Source organism: Globicephala melas, chromosome 1 (genome assembly GCF_963455315.2).
Source record: "Globicephala melas chromosome 1, mGloMel1.2, whole genome shotgun sequence".
NCBI classification, from domain to species: Eukaryota; Metazoa; Chordata; class Mammalia; order Artiodactyla; family Delphinidae; genus Globicephala; species Globicephala melas.
In genome coordinates this window covers 171158410-171179657 of record NC_083314.1, presented here as the reverse complement: position 1 = coordinate 171179657, position 21248 = coordinate 171158410, and the positions used below count along the sequence as shown (strand labels likewise).

Here is a 21248-nt window from a genome sequence, read left to right as displayed (position 1 = left end):
CCTGGGTTCAAAACCCAACCCTGCCATTTATTAGTTGTGTGACCCTGGGAAAGCTACTTCACCTCTCCATGCCTCAGTTTCCCCAACTGTAAAACAGAACAATCATATCTACTTCAAAGGGTTATTGTGACGGTGAAATGAGTTAATATGTGTAAAAATACCAGGGCCCAGCACCTGGTAAGTGCATATCACGTTCATGACTTAGCGATTCAGGTACTATTATCATGATGTCTGCTACGGCCACGTGCTCCCTGTGCTATTAACTCCTTTACACTTTCAATTGATTCACTTAAGAAAACCCTTAAACGCACAGCCCCATCATAGGCAATGATTTCCATGCAATCATGACAGGTTTGACGTGTTGATGTTTTTTCCCTAACATTATCACTATTAATATAAAAAAATATTTAATCAGGGCACCACCTAAAATCACCCTCTCAGATCCCAGAGGTGCAATTCCAGCCTTTAAGGAACTCGTGTAATTGCTGCAAGAGCTCTACTAGCCCCACTTCACAGATGAGGAAAGTGACACACCGAGAGGAATCCCTCGTGTAACATTTCAGAGTGTGGACAGAGGAGCCGGGACTCACGCCCACACGAGCCGGACTCCACAGCCCGTGCTCTTGGGCCCTAGGGATGAAGCCCACTTGACCTGGCTCTCGAGCCCTCCTTTCTTCCCTCCTCCTGCGTCCCAGCCCCACTGTAGGGATCCTCACCAGGGACGAGAACAGCGCCAGAGCCAGAAGCCTCGATGGTGACCAGGACTGAGGTCTCCAGGGGGCCAGAGCTGCTCACCACGCGGCACACGTACTCACCCGAGTCAGCCGGGGATACCTGGTGCAGCCGCAGCCGTGAGCCGTGGGCCTGAGCAGGGACAGGACGGGAGAGGAGCAGAAGGAGATGGCACTTGGAATCCTTGAAGGCTGGGGCCAGGGTCCCACCTCTGACGCAGGCAGGCACTGCACCCCACAGGGGATCCCAGGCCCTCCTTCCCGGGCAGAGCTTGGGGGACAGGCCCCTAGTCAGGGCCCGCACATCCAGCAGCCCTCCCACTATGTCCTGCCCCCAACTCCCATACCTGGTGGTGAGTGGGGAGGTTGCCCCCACGCTTGTACCATGTGATCTGGGCATGCGCCTGTCCAGGGACCACGCAGTTCAGATCCAGGGTCTGCCCTTCGGCCACGTGTGAAGATGACGACTCGATTCTGATGGGCGTGGCCCCGCCGGGGACTGGGCGCACAGAAAGAGCAAGTCGGGGCTTTGGTCATGGTCAGATTTGGGAACACCTGGGTTGGTGGGAGCCTCAACTGGAGAAGCCTCCACCCTCCCAAGGTAGTAAGAATAGCTAACACTTATTAAGCACTTACAGTATGCCAGGCACTGTTCTCAGTACTTTGCCTGCATTAACTCACTTAGTCCTCACAAAATTCACATACTTTCTGCGGTGATGGAAATGTTCTATCATCCGCACTGTTCAATGCAGTGGCAACCAGCCATGTGCGGTTACTGAGCACTTTGTTTTTGAAGTGTGAGGATGTGAATTTAGGATTTTAACTAATTTTAATGACCATGCATGGCTAGTGGCCACCGTATCGGACAGCTCTCTGAGGATGGAATGATCGACATCCCCACTTCACTGATGAGGGTACGGAAGCTGAGAGGGGAGAGTCACCCCCTCAAGGTCCCTAGCGGTGCAGGCAGGATGTGAACCCTGGCACCCTTCTGCTGAGCCCTCCTCCTGCACCACCACCCTCGTCTGAGGGCTCTGATTACAGGGCCTTTGCTCCCTGGGAAACACTGGTACCTGCGTCTCCCAGGCCCTTCCTGGGTCTTCATCGGACTCACCAGAGGGGCTGCCGGTGCTGGGGGAGACTGAGACCACGATGGAGGCCTCCTGGGCGTCGATGTTGTTGTTAGCCCGGCACACATACTCGCCTGAATCCGCCACGGACATCTGGTGCAGCCGCAGACGGGAGCCGTGAGCCTAGGGGTGCGGATAAGGAAGAAGGGAGTCAAGGGGTTGAGGGGTCACCGGCTGGCTCAGGCCTCCTCCATCAGACCGGCTGAGGCTACCCTCTGTCCACCCAGGGCAGGAGGGAGGACTGCCAGCTAATGTTTCGGGTTCTTTGCCCATGGGGGGCTGTCCCTGAACTGCCCACCCCACTGCCAGGCTCTACTCTGTACCTGGTGTCGAGTGGGAAGGCTGCCCCCACGCTTGTACCACGTGATGGTGGCCTGGGGCTGCCCGGTGACCACGCAGTTCAGATCCAAGGTCTGCCCTTCAACCACCGTGGGGGATGAGGACTCGATCCTGATTGGTGGGGAGACACTGGGCACTGGGGACAGAGAGGAATGCACCACATGGCCGGAGTCAGACGAGAGTGACGGTGCCAGGCACCTCGCTGCCTCCCCCGCACCCGCTTGCCTAGACCCCCTGCCCTAGGAGTTCTCACTGTGGGAGGAGCCGCTGCCCTGGATGGTGACGATGAGCGAGGTCTCCTGGGAGCCGGCACCGTTGCTGACATGACACACGTACTCGCCCGAGTCCGCGGGCGTCACCTGGGGGATCCGCAGCCGGGAGCCCACGATCTGAGGGGGAGCAGGTGTCAGGGGGTGCGGGCAGCACCTCCATGTCTCAGGTGCTGCCGCTGTTGCTTCCTCCGGACTCCGGGAGCCTCACTGCCTTGTCTGGGGTAGCCTCCACCCTGGCCTCCTTCAGAACTCCGTTGGTGGCCTTCCCGAGGCTCTGGGCTGGGTGGACAGTGTCTCCAGCCTTTGGACTATTCTCACCCGTCATCCCTGCAGAAAGCCCATTGAGGCCCTCCCCGGTGACGCCTATTACAGCGCTGTCACATGGCATCTCTGCCTAGCCCTTTAGCCTGTGAGCTCCCTGAGGGCAGGCACTGGTCTCATTCCATTTGAATCCTTAGTGCCAGGACCAGGACTTGGCCTGGAGCAGGTTCTCAGGGAAATGTAGTGAGTGAGTGAAGTACAGGATCCAGCTGAGGTCAGTGGGACTTATCTCCATATCCTCAGCACTGGTCCAGGGCCTGTCCAGCAAGAACACTCAATGTTTGTTGAATGACTGAATGAGCACAGACGGGCTGTTGACAGCTCTTCCTGATTCCCGTCAGGGCCGGTGACCCCAGTTTTTGCCCTCCCTGCCTGCTGGTTCCATACCTGGTGCCGGCTGGGTAGGCTGCCTCCACGCTTATACCAGGTGATGGTGTGGGGGGCTTGACTGGCCACCAGGCAGTTGAGGTCCAGCGTATGTCCGTTGGCCAGGGAGGCTGAGGATGACTCAATGCGGACGGGGTACACCACACTCTGGGCTGGGAGGGTGAGATGGAAGGCAGGGTGTGGGAGCCACTGACGGTGGAGGGGCCCTCCCAGCCCATTTGTTATGACCCCTGAGACACTCACAGCGGGAGGGGCCGAGGCGCTGCTGGATGGTGACGAGGACGGAGGCTTCCTGGGTGCCCGAGCTGCTGACCACGCGGCACACGTACTCCCCGGAGTCAGCTGGAGTCACCTGGGGCAGCCGCAGCCTCGAGCCATGTACCTGGGAGGGTAGGCAGGTTCACAGCCAGGCTCCCACCCCCTTCCCTGGTACCCATCCCAGCTAGACCCGGCCAGATGGAGCTTTAGGGCTGGGGCAGAAGCTCTTCCAGGGAGAACCACCATTCACGACCCTTCAATTCCCTTGCCCGAGGGTTGGGATTGGGTCCAGTGGGAAGAAGTGGGGGACCGGCACTTGCCACCTATGGGGCAGGTGAGGTGGACAGTGTGAGCCCATCTGGCAGATGAGGACACTGAGGATCAGGGAAGTCAAAGGACTGGCCAGGCAAGGGGCAAAGCAGTGTCCAAACTCAAAGCTCCTTACTCCGCAGTCTCGAGGGTCCTTCAGGCCCCCCTTAGCACCCCACCTCCTACCTGGTGCCGGGCAGGGAGGCTGCTCCCGCGCTTGTGCCATGTGACCTGGGCGTGGGCCTGCCCAGAAACCAGGCAGTTCAGATCCAAGGTCTGCCCTTCAGCCACGTGTGAGGAGGATGACTCGATCCGGACTGGAGGGGTGACCCCCAGCGCTGGGGACAGAGGGCAGAGGGTCAATCCCCAGCTGGGAGGAGAGGGGGAGGGGAGGGTGTGAGTGAAGGTAGGGACTGCTGGTCTCTGGGGTCCTGCCACTGCTGGAGTGGGAAGCCTCCCCCCAGCACCACTCACCAGGCACAGAGTCTGCAGACTCAATGGTGACCAGGACGGAGGCTTCCAGGGGCACTGAGCCACCTACCACGCGGCACACATACTCGCCTGAGTCGGCTGGGGACACCTGGTGGAGTCTCAGCAGTGAGCCATGGGTCTGGCCAGAATGAAGGTGAGGTCAGAAGGGGCCCTCTTAGGACCCCTGCACCTATAACCTGCAGCCCTGCCTCACTCTGAGCCTGAGAACTGGCTCTTAGTTCTGTCTTGCTCAGGGGTGAAGCGGGTGTCTTGTCCCAGGAGTGAGGGGTGGCCCAGAGGAGCCATGGGGAACTGGGCAAACACTAATACCACACTCCATCCATTCTTACACACTTAAAAAAAAAAAAAGGATGGAGAAGATAACCTGCATATTATTTTTATTTTATTTTTTATTATTATTATTTTGGCCACACTGGCCTGCGGGATCCCAGCTACCCAACCAGGGACCGAACCCGGGCCCTTGGCAGTGAAAGCATGGAGTCCTAACCACTGGACTGCCAGGGAATTCCCTAGACATACTTTTTAAAGTCTCTGAAATCAAGATGCATCTCACAGTGAATTACAATTACAAATGGCAGTTTTTTTGTTTCTCCTTAGAGGCACATAAAATCATGGTGCATCCTGCAATCAGTGGCATCCTAAATTCTATAAAATATATCAATAATAACAGCTAACGATGGGACTTCCCTGGTGGTCCAGTGGTTAAGACTCTGTGCTCCCAATGCAGGGAGCCCGGGTTTGATCCCTGGTCAGGGAACTAGATCCTGCATGCCACAACTAAGATCCCGCATGCCGCAACTAAAGATCCTGCACACCGCAACTAAGACCCAGCGCAGCCAAATGAATAAATAAATAAATAAATATTTTAAAAAATAGCTAATGATATGACAGTAGTAACGGCTCATAGCACTTTCTATGAGCCAGAGCTCTGAGCACTTTGCATATAAATTAATTCATTTCATCCTTAAGATAATTCTGTAAGGGAGGTACTATTATTACCATTTTACAGATGCTGAAAGTATGGTACAGGGAGATTAAGAAATTTGCTGAAGGTCACAAGTGAGGAAGTGGTGGAAGCAGCAGTCACACCTAGGCTGGCTGGTCCTAGAGGCTGGGACCATTGCCCCGCACACCTGTGCAATGGGGTCCTAGGCCTCCCCGTCTCAGAGGAGCCTCCAACCCACCCTACCCTTGACCTCCACTCCCCAGTGGCCTCCCTCTTGTTCCCTTCTTGGCCTGTCCATCCTCCGGTCCTGTACCTGGTGCCGGGCGGGAAGGCTGCCCCCGCGCTTGTGCCATGTGACCTGGGCGTGGGCCTGCCTGGGCACCACGCAGTTCAGATCCAGGGTCTGCCCTTCGGCCACATGAGAGGAGGAGGGTTCAATGCGGATGGACTGGGTGCCACCAGGAGCTGGGGGAGAAGACGGTCACTGGTCAGTCCAGTTCTCTGCAGCTTCCCCCGCCTTACCCCTTTCTCTGTCCAAGCGCAGCCTGCAAGTCCCACTCACGGTAGGCGAAGTTGGCTCCCTGGGTCCTGGTTACCGTGACTGTGATGGAGGCCTCCACACCACTGCTGGCCCGGCAAACATACTCGCCTGCGTCAGCTGGTGAGGCCTGGAAGATGTACAGGCGGGAGCCGCGGACCTGGACAGCCATGGGCAGGGGTGTGAGAGGGGGGCTTCTCAGAGCTCAGCAGGTGGGTACCCCCACCCTGTTCCTCTGAGCTGGGAAGTGACAGCCCCTCAGCTCAGAGGCTGCCCCCGCCGACCCACGGTCCACAGCTTGGCCTGGCTGGCCCCCTCCTGCCTTTCTGCCACTGTGTACCTGGTGCCGGGCGGGGAGGCTGCCTCCACGTTTGTACCACGTGACCGGGGCATGGGCCTGCCCGGGAACCACACAGCTCAGATCCAGGGTCTGCCCCTCGGCCACCGTGGGGGATGAGGATTCGATCCTGACAGGCGGGACGGATCCTGGGGCTGTGGGGAAAGGGGCGAGGGTAGCAGACGCTCCCCAGAAGGGAAGGAAAGAACTGTTCACCCCGGAGCCAGCTCAGCCTGTGGGTTCAGTGGCCTGGGCTTGAGGTCCTCGGCTCAGCAACCCTGAGGGGAGCCAAGCCTTTCAGAGGGAGCGAGGAAGTGGGAGAGATGAGGATGATTGAGGGAGGAGCAAAAACATGAGTGATGTGGCCAGAGAGAACAGTGATGGGAAGACAGCAGATTACTCAGAGAAGTGGAGTCCTCCCGGGCCGGCCCTGTGGCCAGCCCCAAGGTGGGCTTCCTGCCGCAGTGTGGCTTCCTGCCACCCCCTTCCCCGCGTCAGCAACGGGAGTCACTAGGGCCTCAGCACCTGGGAAGGCTCTCAGCACCCCGCACCCCAGCTTGCCCTGTCACTGGCAGTCACTCACCGGGGATGGAGCCAGTGCCGGCGGCCTCGATGGTGACTAGGACGGAGGTCTCGAGGGGCCCAGAGCCGAGGACTACGCGGCACACGTACTCGCCTGAGTCTGCTGGGGACACCTGGTTCAGCCGCAGCAGTGAGCCGTGGGTCTGAGTGCAAACAGGGAGGGTCAGGAGGGCCTGAGCGGCTCCGTCCAACCCCTCCAGCGGGCTGGCCCTGGGGGGCTGCTGTACCTGGTGCCGGGCGGGGAGGCTGCCTCCACGTTTGTACCATGTGACCTGGGCGTGGGCCTGCCCCGGCACCACACAGTTCAGATCCAGCGTCTGCCCTTCGGCCACATGAGAGGAGGACGACTCGATGCGGATGGGCTGACTACTGCCTGGAGCTGGGGCTCCACCAGGAGCTGGGGCGCCACCAGGAGCTGGGGCGCAAAGGAGCTGGTCAGAGGCCTGGGCTCCTGAGCCCCAGCCCTGCAGCCCTGAAGCAGAGGGCCCTGGGATCTGACGAGGCCCTAGCTTGGGAGGGCAGATGGGAGGCCTTCTAGGGCTGGGACCATGCTTTTCTGCCTCAGCAGGGCCAGCCAGACCCCTCTTTCCCTCTCTGACCTTCAACTTGGAGTTCAAGGCCCATTTGCCTATGCATGACTCCTTGACCTGTGATGAGCTGCTCTGGCTTGCAGGGAACCAGAGTCTTTTAGCGCCCAGGCGGGGCCGAAGGATGCAGACAATAAGGCCACAGCTCCCTTCTTTAGAGCGCACGCCACGTACTCACACTACATGGTAGTGCTGCTGTCCCCATTTCACACGTGAGGAAACTGAGGCCCCAGAGGTAAAGTAACCAGTTCAAGGCTGATAAAGGGCAGAGCCAGCATTTGAACCCAGGTCAGCCTGACTCCCAACTCAGTGTCCAACCCTGACTCTGCTGCTTTTTGATGAATTCTGAAAACAGCACTCTCCCCATGGGGTCCCAGGTAAGTCAGGTCAACCTGTCCCCACCCTCAGTCCCCTCATCTCTCCTTGCAGGGAGTGGAGGCTTGCAGCCTGCCTGGAGCGCCTCTTCTTGTCCTGATGGCATCGAAGAGACCACAGACACCAGCCTTGGGAACAGAGGGGAGGTCGGAGGGCTTGGCCCCCACCCAGCCCCACTGGCTCCTCACCTGGGGTGTAGCTAGGGCCCGAATGGCTGCCGTGGAGGACAGAGACGATGATGGAGGCCTCCTTGGGGCCTGACTCATTCTCCACTCGGCACACGTATTCTCCAGAATCAGCTGGTGAAACGTGGGGCAGCCGCAGCCGGGAGCCATGCACCTGGGCCGGGTAAGGACAGAGGCACGTGAGGATGGGGAGAGGCCGCGGTCAGCACTCCCTCTGTGCCTCAGTGCCTGCCTCTGCTCGGAGCCACCCCACATGGGAAGCTGAAGAGGGAGGGAAATAAGGGCGGACCCTGCTCGTGCAGAGTGCAGAGTGCCAGGCTGTGTGAAGGACCACCCCCAGGTCCCCTGCCACGGGCTCAGGGACCCTCGTACCTGGGCGTGGGGAGGCAGGCTGCCCCCTCGCTTGTACCACGTGATCTGGCTGTGGGCCAGCCCTGTCACCATGCAGTTGAGGTCCAGCGTCTGCCCTTCAGTCACGGAAGGTGATGAGGACTCAATCCTCACTGGCGGGATGCTGGCACCTGAGGCTGGGAGCAGAGAGGGAGTGAGTAGGCCTCAGGGGGACCCTGGCTTGCCTTCCCACTCCTTCAGCCCCAAGGCCCCGCACCTGGAAGGACGACCACTTGGATCCGGGCCTGTGCGGTGCCCGCGGGGCTGGTGGCCACGCAGAGGTAGAAGCCGGCGTCGGCGGCAGTGATGGCTGGGATGAGCAGCGTGGCGATGTCTGTGCGCTCAGACCGGGCCTGCCACACGGCGAGAAGGGTCAGCCGCCCGACGGGCCCAGGCAGCCTGGCAAGGGCTAGTGAGGGAGGGCAGGAGGAGGGGGCATAAAGAGTAGAGGCAAGCTCCGAGCCAATATGAGGGCCCCAGTTGGGCACCAAGGAGGGCGGAGCCAGGCAGCAGAGCAGGAGGCTGACGGCTGCCACCCGCCGGGACGCACGGAGCGCACGGAGCGGGAGGTCTGAGCAGGGCACCATCTTGGAAGTGAAGGGAACCAGAAGAGGAGATGGGAGGGGCAGGTGGCAAGTGCTAGGACTCTGCTGAGCCCGTGGGCCTGGCCCGGACGGATATCCTCACCTGTGGGGGGAGGCTGCCCCCCTCCTTCCTCCAGGTGATGGTGGCGCTGGGCACACCCGCAGCCCTGCAGTACAGCCTGATGCTGCGGCCTTCATGTACCTGGGTCCTCTCTGGACTCACCTGGACCCTAGGCCCGCTGCCCCCTGCAGACAGAGCTCTGTGAGAACACCTCTCTGGGCCGCCATGAGCTCCCAACTGCCCACCCTCAGCCCCGTCCTCTCACCGTGCACGTGGAGCACGGCCCTGGCCACGTGCTGCCCAGCGCTGCTGTGGGCGCGACACAGGTACTGGGCTTGATCCGAGGGCTCGACGGCTGGCAGGCGCAGGATACCGCCATGGATTTGGGCCTTCTGAGGGAGCTGGCCACCAGGGCCCCCTGACGTGGAGAGGTGGGGTCAGCACCCACTAGGATTGGCATTGCCAGGCCCCCCAGGGGTTGAAGTCCACAGCCTAGAGTCCTGCCGCTGGCCCCCATATGCAGGAGAGCCAGGCCCTGACTGTCATACCCGCCACGGCCTCACCTGTCCACTCGAGGGTGGGCGTGGGGTTCCCTGTGGCACTGCAGCGGAACTCAGCCAGCTGCCCAGGCTGCACTGTGAGCTGTGGTGGGTGGATGGAGACCACGGGGGAAGACGGGGTGGCCGAGGCTGACGAGGGAGGAGAAAGCATATGTGGTCACGGTGGGGAGGGACCTGTGGCAACAGCCTCCTTGCCGCTCTCTTTGCTTCCACTCTAGCCCCTCGTGGCCATGTGTCCATAGAACAGCCAGAGGGAGCCTTTAAAATGTCAATGGGGGAATCCCCCGGTGGTCCAGGGGTTAAGACTCTGCTCTTTCACTGCTGAGGGCGTGGGTTCGATTCCTGGTCAGGGAACTAAGATCCCGCATGCCACATGGCGTGGCCAAAAAAAAAAAAAAAAAGTCAATGGGGTCTTCTTACTTCTCCACTTAAGACCTGTCCGTGGCTCTTAGAACAAAATCTGAATTCCCTGCTGTGACCCACTGCGTGTACTCACCTCTGCCCACATCTTCAAGTCCCTCACCCCACCTCCCCTCCATGGCTCCAGCCACGCTGGCCTTGCGTCCCTCAAACACATCAACATGCTCGTGCTTCAGGGCCTTTGCACACGCTGCTTCGTCCGCCAGCTCTCATGTGGCTGAACACCTTCTCTTCCCTTCAGGTCTCAGCTGAGATGTCACCTCCTCAGAGAGGCCCTCCCCAACCACCCCACGGAGAATAGCTCACCCTTCTCCCACCTCATTTCTCACTTTCCAATCACTCTGTTTACTCCTGTCCCAGCACTGGTCACCCGTGTAATTATGTTGTTTGTCCACTTGTTCTCTACAGAACATGGAGGGCAGGAGGGCAGAGCCCCTGTTTGTCCCCTCCCACCCCTGTTTCTTCAGAGTCTAGGCCAGGACCTGCCATACTGTAGTTCAGAAACTGTCAGCTGAAGGAAGAAATGGTCACTGGTCTTGGTGGGTGTGAAGGAAGGTCAGGACTGGGTGGGTCAGGCATGGACATGAACAGTGTACCTTGCACGTGCAGCGTGGCTGTGCCCTGGTCCATGGCGAACATGTTGGAGCCGGTGCACACGTAGGTGCCCGCGTCACTCGGCTGTACGCTGCGAATGGTCAGGATACCGTTGAAATCCATGGCTCGGGCTGGCAGTTTCCCATTATGCAGGCGAGTCCACACCAGGGTGTAAGCCGGCGACTGCAGGCAGGACAAGGGAGATGGGGTGGGGGTCCGGGTGGGGCTTGGGGACCCCAGAAGACAGATCCTCACTGATGCCCACTCCCTGCCCCGCCCACCTTGCTCTTGGCTGTGCAGATGAAGGTGACGTCGGTTCCGGGACGCACGCTCTGGCTCCGCTGCTCTTCCACTGTCACTGTGATGGGCTTGCTGGGAGCCTCTGCCGGGACAGGAGGTCGCCCAGTGAGCTGGGTGCTGGCTAGGCCGCTGTCCTGTGGCCACTTTCTCTCCCTCTTCATCACCCCATCAGGAGGTCACTTCCTTCCCAGTCTGGCTTAGATTCCATTCCACTCCCTGGCACCGCCCTCCCTCATCCTGGCCGAAACCCATCATCTACTTTCCTCCTGCTGGCACTGAGCACCCAGCAGGCTGTGACCAGAGAACATCACACCATGATCCCCTTGGCTCCAATTCAGGATCACAGACCACAAATGAGCTCTTAACACTTCGCACTTCACTCCAACTGGGCTTCTCTGTCTGGTTTGAGTTTCTATCCTCCCAAACAACCATTTCACACCTGCTCCCAACTTTTCCACCCTCCTGAAACCCCCTTCCACTTCCATGGCTTCAACTCACGCTTCTTGAGAGAATTGAAACAATTAGTCAGGAATTTTCCACGTTCCCAAATCTACCCACCTCCCTCCTTCCTGGTCCCTGAAGGATGAGACCTCTCCCCACCTCCCACCCCACCTCAACTCCCCTTCCTGAGTGCTGGAGCCCCTCCCAAGGACCCCCTCCCCCTGCTGTGCCCCCTCCTTTCCTTCCCCATGGGATCATTCTGCTCCACAGACAAATGTGTTCTAGAGTTTCCCATCTCTGAAAATGCCCCCCTGACCCTATACACCCCTCAGTTACTGCCCCATTTCTTGGCCTCCCTTCAGAGCCAGGAGTCTTGAAAGAGTTGTCTACACTGGCTGCCTTCCCATCCCTTCTTTGCCTCACTCCCATCCAGTCTCTACCCCATCTCTCCACTGCAAACCGCTCTTGTCAAGGCATGACCTCCAAGGGTTATTTCTCTGTCTGTAGCTGACCTTCCCGGGGCATCCGGTGAGGCCGGCCACTCTCTCCGGGAAGTCGTTTCCCCTCTTGACTTCCAACTCACCACGTCCCCCGGCCTCCTCCTGTCTACTGGCTGCCCCTGCTCACTCTCTTGCTGTCCTCCCTCCTCCATTTGTTCCAGTTGGAGCTCCTTGGGGCTCTGCTCTGGGCCCTGTCCTCGAGCTACACTCTCCTGGGTAATTTCATCCTGCCCCATCCTTATGCCAACAGCTCCCAAATTCACTTCTCTGGCCAGAAGTGGCCAGATTCCTGAGTTCCAGATTCACATATGCAAATGCCCACCTGATGTACCTACTTCAATGTTTCCCCAAGCTTCTCAAACGTTAACAAGTCCAAAACCAAACTTGTGGTTCCCTCGGACCTGTTGGTGGCAGGTGTTGCTGGGGACCCACCCATGTCCCCTCGTCACTTCAGAACCAACCTGCCTGGCTTCTGCAGCCGCTGCATTTCTTTGCATGAGGGTTTTCTCAGGCCACTGGTGACCATTGTGTGTGCCCATGAGGTGGGACAGAATGCAGGGGAATCGATGCTACTGGAACAGGCCCCAGTCAGTGACTGATACGAGCTGGTGTGCACATACCCCAGCTCCCTGGACCCCAGGGTGGAGGGCAGGGGGACTCCAAGGAGCATGTTTTACTCTGGAGTTTCCCGGGGCTGCCTCGGCTGCGTTCAGTAACAACTGCTCTAGGTGGTAATGTGCTCAATGATACACCGTTAATTGGATGCCTTCTCTTCCCTGTTTCATTTCATTTTCCAAATAAACTATGTACCCTTGCCTCAGCCTCTACTTTTGGCGGAGCCCAAATGAAGGTGCCCTCCTGTGGGATCCTCTCTCATCTCAGTAAATGGCACTCTGCCCAGCTGCTGGAATCCAGACCCCTAGGCTTTTCTCTCTCCCTCAACGACCAGACTCAAGTCCTGCCAGTTCTGCCTCTAACATCAGCCTTGACCCATCACCTCTTTCCATCTTCCTGGCCAGCGTCCTCGTCCACCATCCCCTCTGGTAGATGGTCTGCAGTTTGCAGCCCATCCCAAGACAGGCAGTCTGGTGGACAGAGGACTGGAAACTCACCAGTGACCAGCAGCTCTGCCCGGCTGGTGTTGGCATGATGGAGATTACGACAGGTACAAATGTAGACTCCAGCATCTGAAGGCTGGACGCTGGGGAAGTGGAGCTCGGAGCCTGGTGGCAAGGAGATGGGAGCTCATCAGTACAGATGCACCCCTTTTCCCACCTAGTCCTGCGTGTGGGTCCCTACAGGATCTCAGCAGGGCAGGGACAGACCTGTGCCTCCCTTTCCATTGGAATGGCCGAAGGGCCTGGGGCCATGTGTACCTTGATGTCGCTGCTGGGTGCTGCTGGGCAAGGGCCGCCCATCTTCACGAGACCAGTAAAAGTAGTGGGGTGGGCTCCCACTGACCTGGCACCGCAGGGAGTGGGGACCACCTTGGGGTACTATGCTCCGAGTTGGCTGGACCTGGACCACCAGCGGGGCTTGGTCTGCTGGGGGAGGGAAAGGAGAGGCCATTCAGGCAGGAGGCCCCCAGCATGTACCATTGTCTCAGATATCTCTGCCCTCCCAAAGACTCGCGTGCCCAACCCTTCACCCTGTTCCCCAGACCTAGTATCTCTAAAATTCCCTGGGTCCCCTGCCTTGCCCATCACCTCGACCCAAGACCATGGTCCCACTTACCCTGTGGCAGGCACTGACCCCCTCGCACATTGGGGTTACCCACGTATCCTGTGGCACACCTGTAAGGTGGAACAAGGACCAGCTGTGTCAGACCCCAGGGGACCCAGTGCCTCACAGTGGACTTGGGGAGCCAGAAGCTCAGCTCTCTGCCCATATGGGGTGAAGAAGCTCTGAGCTCTGGAAGGACTTCAGAGACCAAAAAAGCCCCACCACAGGGCCTCTGGGAGCTGAGAAAGGGGAGTGTGTGGAAATGTCAGTAGGCTGGATTCAGGGAAACATTCATTCAACAAATGTTTATTAAGCGACTACGATGCAAGGTTATTGAAACATAACAGTAAACATGATAAAGTCCTTGCTCTTATGGAACTGACTTGTTGGGAAACTAACATGGAAACTATGTAAATGAGAGCGATGGACATCTATGGGGGTTGAGAGGGCATGGTGGGGAGGCACTAATCTAGCCCTGAAAATCAGGAGGCTTCCCAGAGGATGGGACTGCTGAGCTGCTACATTCCCTTGGAGCAGACTACTCTGCAGCGAACTTATCACTGTTTTAACTATGTATGATTACTCACCATCTTGTCTCCCATTATAGTTGGGAAACTCTGTAAGGGCTGGGACTGAATCTGTTTTGCTCATTACTTTATTTCCAACACCTTGGCACACTGCATGGCACACAGTAGATGCTCAATAAAAATGTGCTGAATGAGGGAATAAAGCTGAGCCTTGAAGGCTAAGCAGGAGTTAGCCAGGAACAGGCGGTTTGAGGGTGAAGAATGTTCCATGAAGAGGAAATAGCACATGCAAAGAAATGAACATGAAGAAGTCAAGAAATGAAGCCCAGCTAGAGTATAGAGTTGGGTGTCAGAAGTGGAATGAGACTGAAGAGTGATAAAGCTACCTAAGGAGCTTGGGCTGGTCCCAAGGGCAATGGGGAATCTTGGAAGGGTTTTGAGCTGGGGAGGCACATGATCCTGGTAGGGACCTTTCTGAGCAACATCATCCAGGACTCTCACCTAGGAGTCTACCATATGCCCCCTCCCTTCATCCCTCCTATTTGCAAACTTACTGCTCACAGTACTGGCCAGTGTAGCCAGGTTCGCAGGCTGTACAGCGGTATCCACCAGCTCCCAGGCTTTCACAGGTGCGGGAGAACCTGGGATAAGAGGCAAAGGTCAGGCCATGGGACGCTCACTCCCCACCCTGTTCCCTCCACTTCTCCCCCAAAAGTCAGTTCAATGCCCTCCACTCCCCAGTGGGAGTTCTTCCTTGAGCCTTGAGCAAGGGCACCCACATGTTCTCTGGGTTGGTCAGTGGGCAGGCACAGGGCTGGCAGTCCTCAGGTGTTCCAGCTGTGGGGTCCCCATAGTAGCCAGGTGCACACAGCTCGCAGAACTCCCCGGCGGCGTTGTGCTGGCATTGCTGCGAGGCACAAGGATGTCAGCTACTTGCTATTTGGCAAAATTTACCAAAAACTGTACAGTTTTGTAATCTCTTGACCTCGAAATTCCATGTTTGTGAGCTTATCTTAAAGAGATAGTCATAGAGGGGCACAATGATTTCACTACAGGATGTTCATCTCAGTGGTGTTTATAAAAGCAAAATGCTGGAAACAAACCATGAAAAAAGAACTGAGAAAATTAAAAAGCGCACCCATCCAAATAGCTATCAAAAAGGATGATACTGATTCCATTTCTTACATTTTTCTACCTAAATACCTGTAATATCAGAGGAAAGTCCCCACGTGAGTATGTGGGGGCAGAGTTTTGGGAATAAGTGCTTCATCATAAAAACGTGTGTGGGTTTTATGTTTTCCTCCAAAGAGATCCATGTTTCTTTTATTAACGTAGCATATTCCTCATTCCATATTCAGCTTGTGGCTCTGTCAACCCCTGGTCCTTGACCACATACCCTGGACAGCTATACATACACCACTCCGAAAAGTTCAGGTATAAAAAACTACTGAAAGGGCTTCCCTGGTGGCGCAGTGGTTGAGAGTCCGCCTGCCGATGCAGGGGACACGGGTTCGTGCCCCGGTCTGAGAGGATCCCACATGCCGCGGAGCGGCTGGGCCCGTGAGCCATGGCCACTGAGCCTGCGCGTCCGGAGCCTGTGCTCCGCAACGGGAGAGGCCACAACAGTGAGAGGTCCACGTACCGCAAAAAAACAAAAAAAAAACAAAAAAAATACTACTGAAATATTCAAAGACGTCATGAACTTGTAAGTGAAAAAAGTTGATCATAAAACACAGTGATCCTATGGTTATTTGTAAAACAAAAGGTATACTAATCTGCATAAATATTTGCCTAGAAAAAGAGCAAAAGAGCTCCACAGCCTAACATCGACAGTAATTACCTCCAGATGGTAGGATTTCAGGGAATTTTTACTTTCTTTTTAAGTTATCTCTATAGTCTGATTCTTCTACAGAAAACATGTGTCACTTTGGTGATAAGAAATAGCAGGAACCAAAGTTTTCGTTTCTTTTCTTTTAGGCCATGCCATGCGGCTTGAGGGATCTTAGTTCCCCGACCGGGGACTGAACCCATGCCCGCTGCAGTGGAAGCGTGGAGTCCTAACCACTGGACCGCCAGGGAATTCCCCCAAAGTTTTCTTTATAAGGAAGGATGTTACTCCATAGTTCTGGCCACCCCACCATGCCTGCAACCCCTCGATGCCCAGACCTGCTGGGCCAGGCGCTTTTCCCCATAGGATGTGCCCCACGACCTTGCCCCTGGATCTGGGTCTATCCAAACCAAACCCCTCCCTATCCCACAGCCAGCCCTGACACCCCACCCAGGCCCAGCCAAGCTGACCCCTGCCCTGGCCCCGCTTGCATCTTACCGAGCAGGCCCCGGTCTCTGGGTGGCACAGGTCTGAGTGGCCATTGCATTCGCAGAGCTCACAGTGGCCAAGGTAGAGTCCACTCCCAGTGCGCGTGTAGCCCGGGGCACAGTCCTGGGGGTAGAGGGGAGAGTTGGTCTCCGTCTCCATTGTGGTCCCACCCAGAGACAGCAGACCTAGAACCCGTCTCCTCCATCCCCCCTCCACCATCTAGACTCCCATTGGCTCTTGGCAGGGAAATTCCAGGCCCAGCTCTCCACCCCAGCATCCCCTCTTGGTAGCTCTCCTCCCCCATCTTCACTTTTCCAACACTCCAGAGCTGGGACAGTGTCGCCCCCATCCTGCCTGGCATCTCCAGTCGCTCTGGATATACTGAAATAACAGTTCATTCTTAATGGAGAACCCTTCTCCAGCCCCAGGACTTCAGCCCTGAAAATTCTTCTGGCAGGGTCTTTATTGAAAAACGTAACCCTGAGATGGAAAAAGGGAGTTCAGGAGACCTGGATTTGGAATGAGTCCTCGAAGACCTTTATGACTATGTTTACATTTGCTCAGTAAAGTGAAAGAGGCGGCACCCATATAGCCGAGGACGTTTTTACACATCCTAAGTGAGTAATCATGGGTTCTGACAATAATGAATTTCTATTTGTTGCCCCTTCTTTGAAATCTCTCCAGGCCCTCGCTCCCCAACCACTTCAAAGGGATGTTTATAAAGCTGTTTTGCTTCACTGTGGAAAACGTGCACCAAGGATTCTGCTCTCCCCAGGGGTTCTCCTTCAAAACGTGTTAAATTTTATAACCTCAAGGAACGTGAAGTTCATCTATTTGGATTTGAAAGTTCTTGTGGACACAGCAAAGGGGCGCAGAGGTAAAGCGGCAGAGATGTGGACTTCCCACTGGGACTTCCTCGGTTGGGTGGGGGGCTAGCTGTTTCCACACTTGACCTCCCTGCCACCCACTTGGCACTGCAGCCCTGCCCCCTTCCCTCGTGCAATCCCCCTTCCCCAGTTCCACATTCATTCATCCAATGTTCACTGGTTGCCTGCTCCGTGCCTAGGGATTCAGCGGTGAACAGTCAGCTCCGGCCCTGCCCTCGTGTTCAGTCTCCAGCTGAACACTGCAAATGTTCTTGGAGTCCCTCCATCTGCCTGCCCTCTCTTCCACCCCCTACCGCCCTTCCCTCCCGACAGGACTCACTGTCTCTCCCCCGCCCCATCCATCTCATTCACTGGGGGCAGAGGAATTTTCCTGGGGTTCAGTTCCGACCCCAGCACTCCCTCAGCAGCTTGGCAGTCCCTGCTGGAGGGAGCCTTGCTCCAGGCCTGAGGAAGCACCCCCCACTCAGCTTTCCAGGGTGACCCTTCTGCATCGCAGGCTACGTCCCCACACATTCCTCCTTCTGGGCTTCTGCTTCTTCCGCCCTCCCTGCCTAGAACGCTACTCCAGTCCACGCCGTTCACCACGCTGAGGCATTTCCATGCTCTGCGTTGGGCTAACTTGTGTCTCTGTCTCCGGCGGGCATCCTAGGAACATGAGCTGGGTCTTAACCTCTGCAGAGTGTAGCTATGTGCCCTTGGGTAAGTTGTGCACCCTTCAGCGCCTCGTTTTAAAAAAAATCTGTTAAAAGGGGACAATTACACATCTCTCAGTGCTGTTGGGGAGAATAAATGAGATGTTGCTGAGTATACTAAAGTTATGACAGTAGTCCCAGGTGGCCATGGAAATCCCAGCTGACCGCCTGCTGATCCAGCTGTGTTAGCGCAGAGGCATCTGGGCCGGTCACACTCACCTGGCAGGATGAGCCGACATAGCCCGGGGGGCAGCGGCATTCCTCCACCTCAAGGGCCCGGGGTCCCTCCGAGGGCCCGGGCTGGGCGACCTCCAGGCTGACCGCGCTGATGCTGGCTGCTAGCGGCATCGAGGAGAACGTGGCCCGGACCAGGAGCTCGTCCAGGTCAGCCAGTGCCATCAGGAGGTGCTCCCGGGTGGCTGGCTGCCCATCAGGCCGGTGCCAGAATTCCTGGGTTGGTGGGGGAAGACAGCAGATGAGGGTGAGGGGCGTTGGGCTTTGTGTGCTGTTTCTGCAGTGCCCCCAGCCCCAACACCTGCCTTCCAGGCACTGGCCAAGGACTGTTAGCTGAGGATGGGGGGAGTGAGAGGCAGTGTAGCTGGCGTCAAAGCCAGGCTCCAAAGCAGGGTGGAGGGTGCAGAGGGTCAGACATGGTGTGGCCGAGTGCCTCTCACCTCTCGGAAAATGATCTCGTAGCTCTTCCTCTCCGGGCCCTGCAGTGCCGGCTGGGAGGCCACCAGCATGATGTTGTTGCCCTGGGGAGACACGAGTGGGCTTGGGAGGGGAACTGAGGGGCTCTCGGGGATAGTGGGCTCCTCTCCCAATCCCAGTCTCCTACCTCTCCAATCTCCCAAGCTCACGTACCCAAAGGAGTCAGGTACATGCCCACTACCCCATCTGCCAGCAGCTGGGCCTCTGCCTACACAGTGTCCAAATAGATGGCGGGGCGGGGGCATGGGCCTAACTAGTGGGTGGGTGCCAGGCCAGCTGAGTGCTGGACGGAAAGGAAAGAAACACTGAGGGTACCCCCAGCCTCCACCTCCCCCTTTTGCCCACTCGGTGTGGAATCCACGTGCTCACCGTGACCTGGACATCAGGGTCAGACAGCGGGCTGCCCTGGGCCCCCGCTGTGTAGGAGAGGGTGTACCGCAGCTTTCCGCCATAGGCTGCCACCTGCAAGAGGCAAGCCCTGCAGTCACAACCTGACTCTGCCCTCCTCTGGGGTGTGTGCGACCAGAGAGGTGAGGGGGCGGAGTCTCTGGAGGCCTTTCTGCACCCGTGCTGTCCTCCCCACCCAACCGGAGGCCGGTGGTTGCCTAAGTGACAGGACATCTATCAGTTCCTTCACAGTCTCAGACCTGGTGGCAGTGACCCTGAGAAGCCTCTATTCTGCTTTATGGGGTTCCCCATTGTCTCACGATCCCAGCAAACAAGCTCCAAGTCCCTTCCGTTAAAGGAATTTCCCATAAAGCAGACAGGGGTAATGACCGTGACCGCCACAGGGAGGTTGCAGAAGGTTCAAAAGTTCTCAGCCACGGCGGGGGCAAGGGGATGCTGCAAGTTGCCCCTCAGAACTCTTGCCTCCTGGGGAGGGGGTTTTTGTTTGTTTGCTCAGAGTCCATTTTCCCCGTTGTTTTGAAAACTGTAGTCCTGGTTTCCTTTAAAGGAAACTATGTTCTACAGGCAGCCTGTGTGGTTTGAGGGGCCCGGCCCCTCCTCCTCTAAAGTGGAGACGTGAGCCAGGTCTGGCCAGTCTGCACATTCCACCACTCCCCGTCTCTGCTCCAGCAGGGATGAACATGTGAACCTGGTACTTCTGCCCTTTCTACTGCAACAGAAAAACCCCCTTTATTAGTCAGATTGGAAGCTGGAGAATGATGCCAGCTGAGATAAAGTCCTAATGAGCTCCTGGATCGAGCCATGCCTGATACCAGCTATCTTTGGGCTTTGTACTTTCATGAGCCAATAGATTCTTCGTTGCGGGCAAGCCAGCTGGACTCGGGTTTCCTATTGCTCACAACTGGAAGAGCCTTATGTTTGCTGCTGGGGGCTTCCACCTGGGCAGCCAAGGCCCCAGCTCTGCCCCACAGGACTCTCCTTTCTCTCTGCCGCTAGGGCAGTTGTTCAGGTCAATACCACACTGTGTCAGGCCTAGCCCATTTGCTCATTTGTGATCATTCAGTTGGTGAGCATTTATTAAACACCTACTGATGACATGCCAGGCTCTGGGCTACACAGGCCCTGAGGATGTTCTCCACAAGCTCAGGGCGAGGTAAGGAATTTAGGGGCATAACCAGATAACCATGAAACAGCTGGTTTCCCGTTTTCTTTGGATGCCAGCAAGTTCATCGCCATGTCTAGGACCAAGCTGCAGGTGTGTACAGCAGGGTGGCTACGGGAGCAGACCCTGCAGTCTAAGACTGGGGTTCAAGTCCAGCTCTATTGGCTGGACAGCCTTGAGCAAGTCACTTAACTTCTCTGAGCCCAACTTTCCTCCTATGGAAATGGGAATAAAAATAATACCTACCTTGAAAGGTAGTATGAGGATTAAGTAATGCAGGCCACGTAAAACCCTGCACTCAGCACAGGGCCTGCTGAGCACACAGCCTCAATGCTTGCTAACTCCCCTCAATGCGCCCAGCTCCACGTTGGCTCCAGCAAGCTTCCTACCTTCATTTCCCCCTGAACAAGACTGTCTTGTCTGCTTCTCTGAATGTTATTTTATTGCATATTGTGTGTATTCTTAAGAGGCACTCTACATCATTTCTGGAACAATACTAGTACAAATGCAATACTAATACTAATAATGACAATGATGATGATGGTGATTCTGACATGACGGGAATGATAATCAGAGTAACATTGAACTCTGGGAGGCCAGGGTCTTATTCTGCCCATATACAGGACAGCAAACAGTAAGTACTTAATGCTTCTTGAATGAATGAATGCAGTCCCAAGAGCTAGGTCAGTGATCTGGATACAGGGTAAAGGGAAACCAAAGAAGAGGTGCCTTACCTCCCAGTTAAGACAGTCTTTCTGCCAGGGGACTGTGGCTCGCTGAAGGGTAAGGGCTGAGCTGGGTTTGATCTCAGCCCTACTTTGACCTGAACGTGGGACCGCTCTCTGGGCCTTGGTCTACCGATCTGTGTCATAAAAGGTTTTGACAAAGGGCCCTCTGATATTTTAGGATTTGATGACACCCCTATTCCCCCACCCCCCCCAAATCCTTGTTACCTTGTTCCCCAGGAAGGCTTTGGGCAGCTGCCAATAATAGAGGCTTTCAGGAAGCAGAGAGAAGCCTTTGTAGGAGAGAGAGAACTAGGACAGAAGGACAGGTGGTGAGAGTGGATCGAACAGGTCGGGGGCCAAAAGGTCAGAGATGGTCCCGACGCGGGTGAGAACAGACCCCAGAGGGAGACCCAGGAGGGCAGAGGGATAGAAACCCCACCCCCAGCCCCACAGCT

General features: G+C 56.6%; 1 protein-coding gene across 2 annotated transcripts in view; it reads right to left on the bottom strand.

The window, feature by feature from the left end:
• The window catches only part of HSPG2 (heparan sulfate proteoglycan 2), a 102076-nt gene that overhangs the window by 18677 nt on the left and 62151 nt on the right, over positions 1-21248 (bottom strand). For both annotated transcript variants that reach the window (XM_030875628.3, XM_030875631.3), the window contains 31 exons: positions 18865-18957; positions 18459-18539; positions 18004-18234; positions 16215-16328; positions 14668-14795; positions 14443-14529; positions 13374-13432; positions 13016-13183; positions 12752-12862; positions 10680-10780; positions 10401-10581; positions 9388-9513; positions 9090-9242; positions 8867-9009; positions 8397-8532; positions 8162-8316; positions 7793-7943; positions 6870-7057; positions 6644-6785; positions 6064-6215; positions 5748-5883; positions 5499-5650; positions 4222-4357; positions 3934-4085; positions 3424-3562; positions 3181-3332; positions 2454-2589; positions 2185-2336; positions 1846-1984; positions 1079-1230; positions 717-864 (listed from right to left, as the gene is read on the bottom strand). In XM_030875628.3, coding sequence (XP_030731488.1) covers positions 717-864; positions 1079-1230; positions 1846-1984; positions 2185-2336; positions 2454-2589; positions 3181-3332; positions 3424-3562; positions 3934-4085; positions 4222-4357; positions 5499-5650; positions 5748-5883; positions 6064-6215; positions 6644-6785; positions 6870-7057; positions 7793-7943; positions 8162-8316; positions 8397-8532; positions 8867-9009; positions 9090-9242; positions 9388-9513; positions 10401-10581; positions 10680-10780; positions 12752-12862; positions 13016-13183; positions 13374-13432; positions 14443-14529; positions 14668-14795; positions 16215-16328; positions 18004-18234; positions 18459-18539; positions 18865-18957 — 4294 coding nt within the window. The remainder of the gene's footprint in view (positions 1-716; positions 865-1078; positions 1231-1845; positions 1985-2184; positions 2337-2453; positions 2590-3180; positions 3333-3423; positions 3563-3933; positions 4086-4221; positions 4358-5498; positions 5651-5747; positions 5884-6063; positions 6216-6643; positions 6786-6869; positions 7058-7792; positions 7944-8161; positions 8317-8396; positions 8533-8866; positions 9010-9089; positions 9243-9387; positions 9514-10400; positions 10582-10679; positions 10781-12751; positions 12863-13015; positions 13184-13373; positions 13433-14442; positions 14530-14667; positions 14796-16214; positions 16329-18003; positions 18235-18458; positions 18540-18864; positions 18958-21248) is intronic.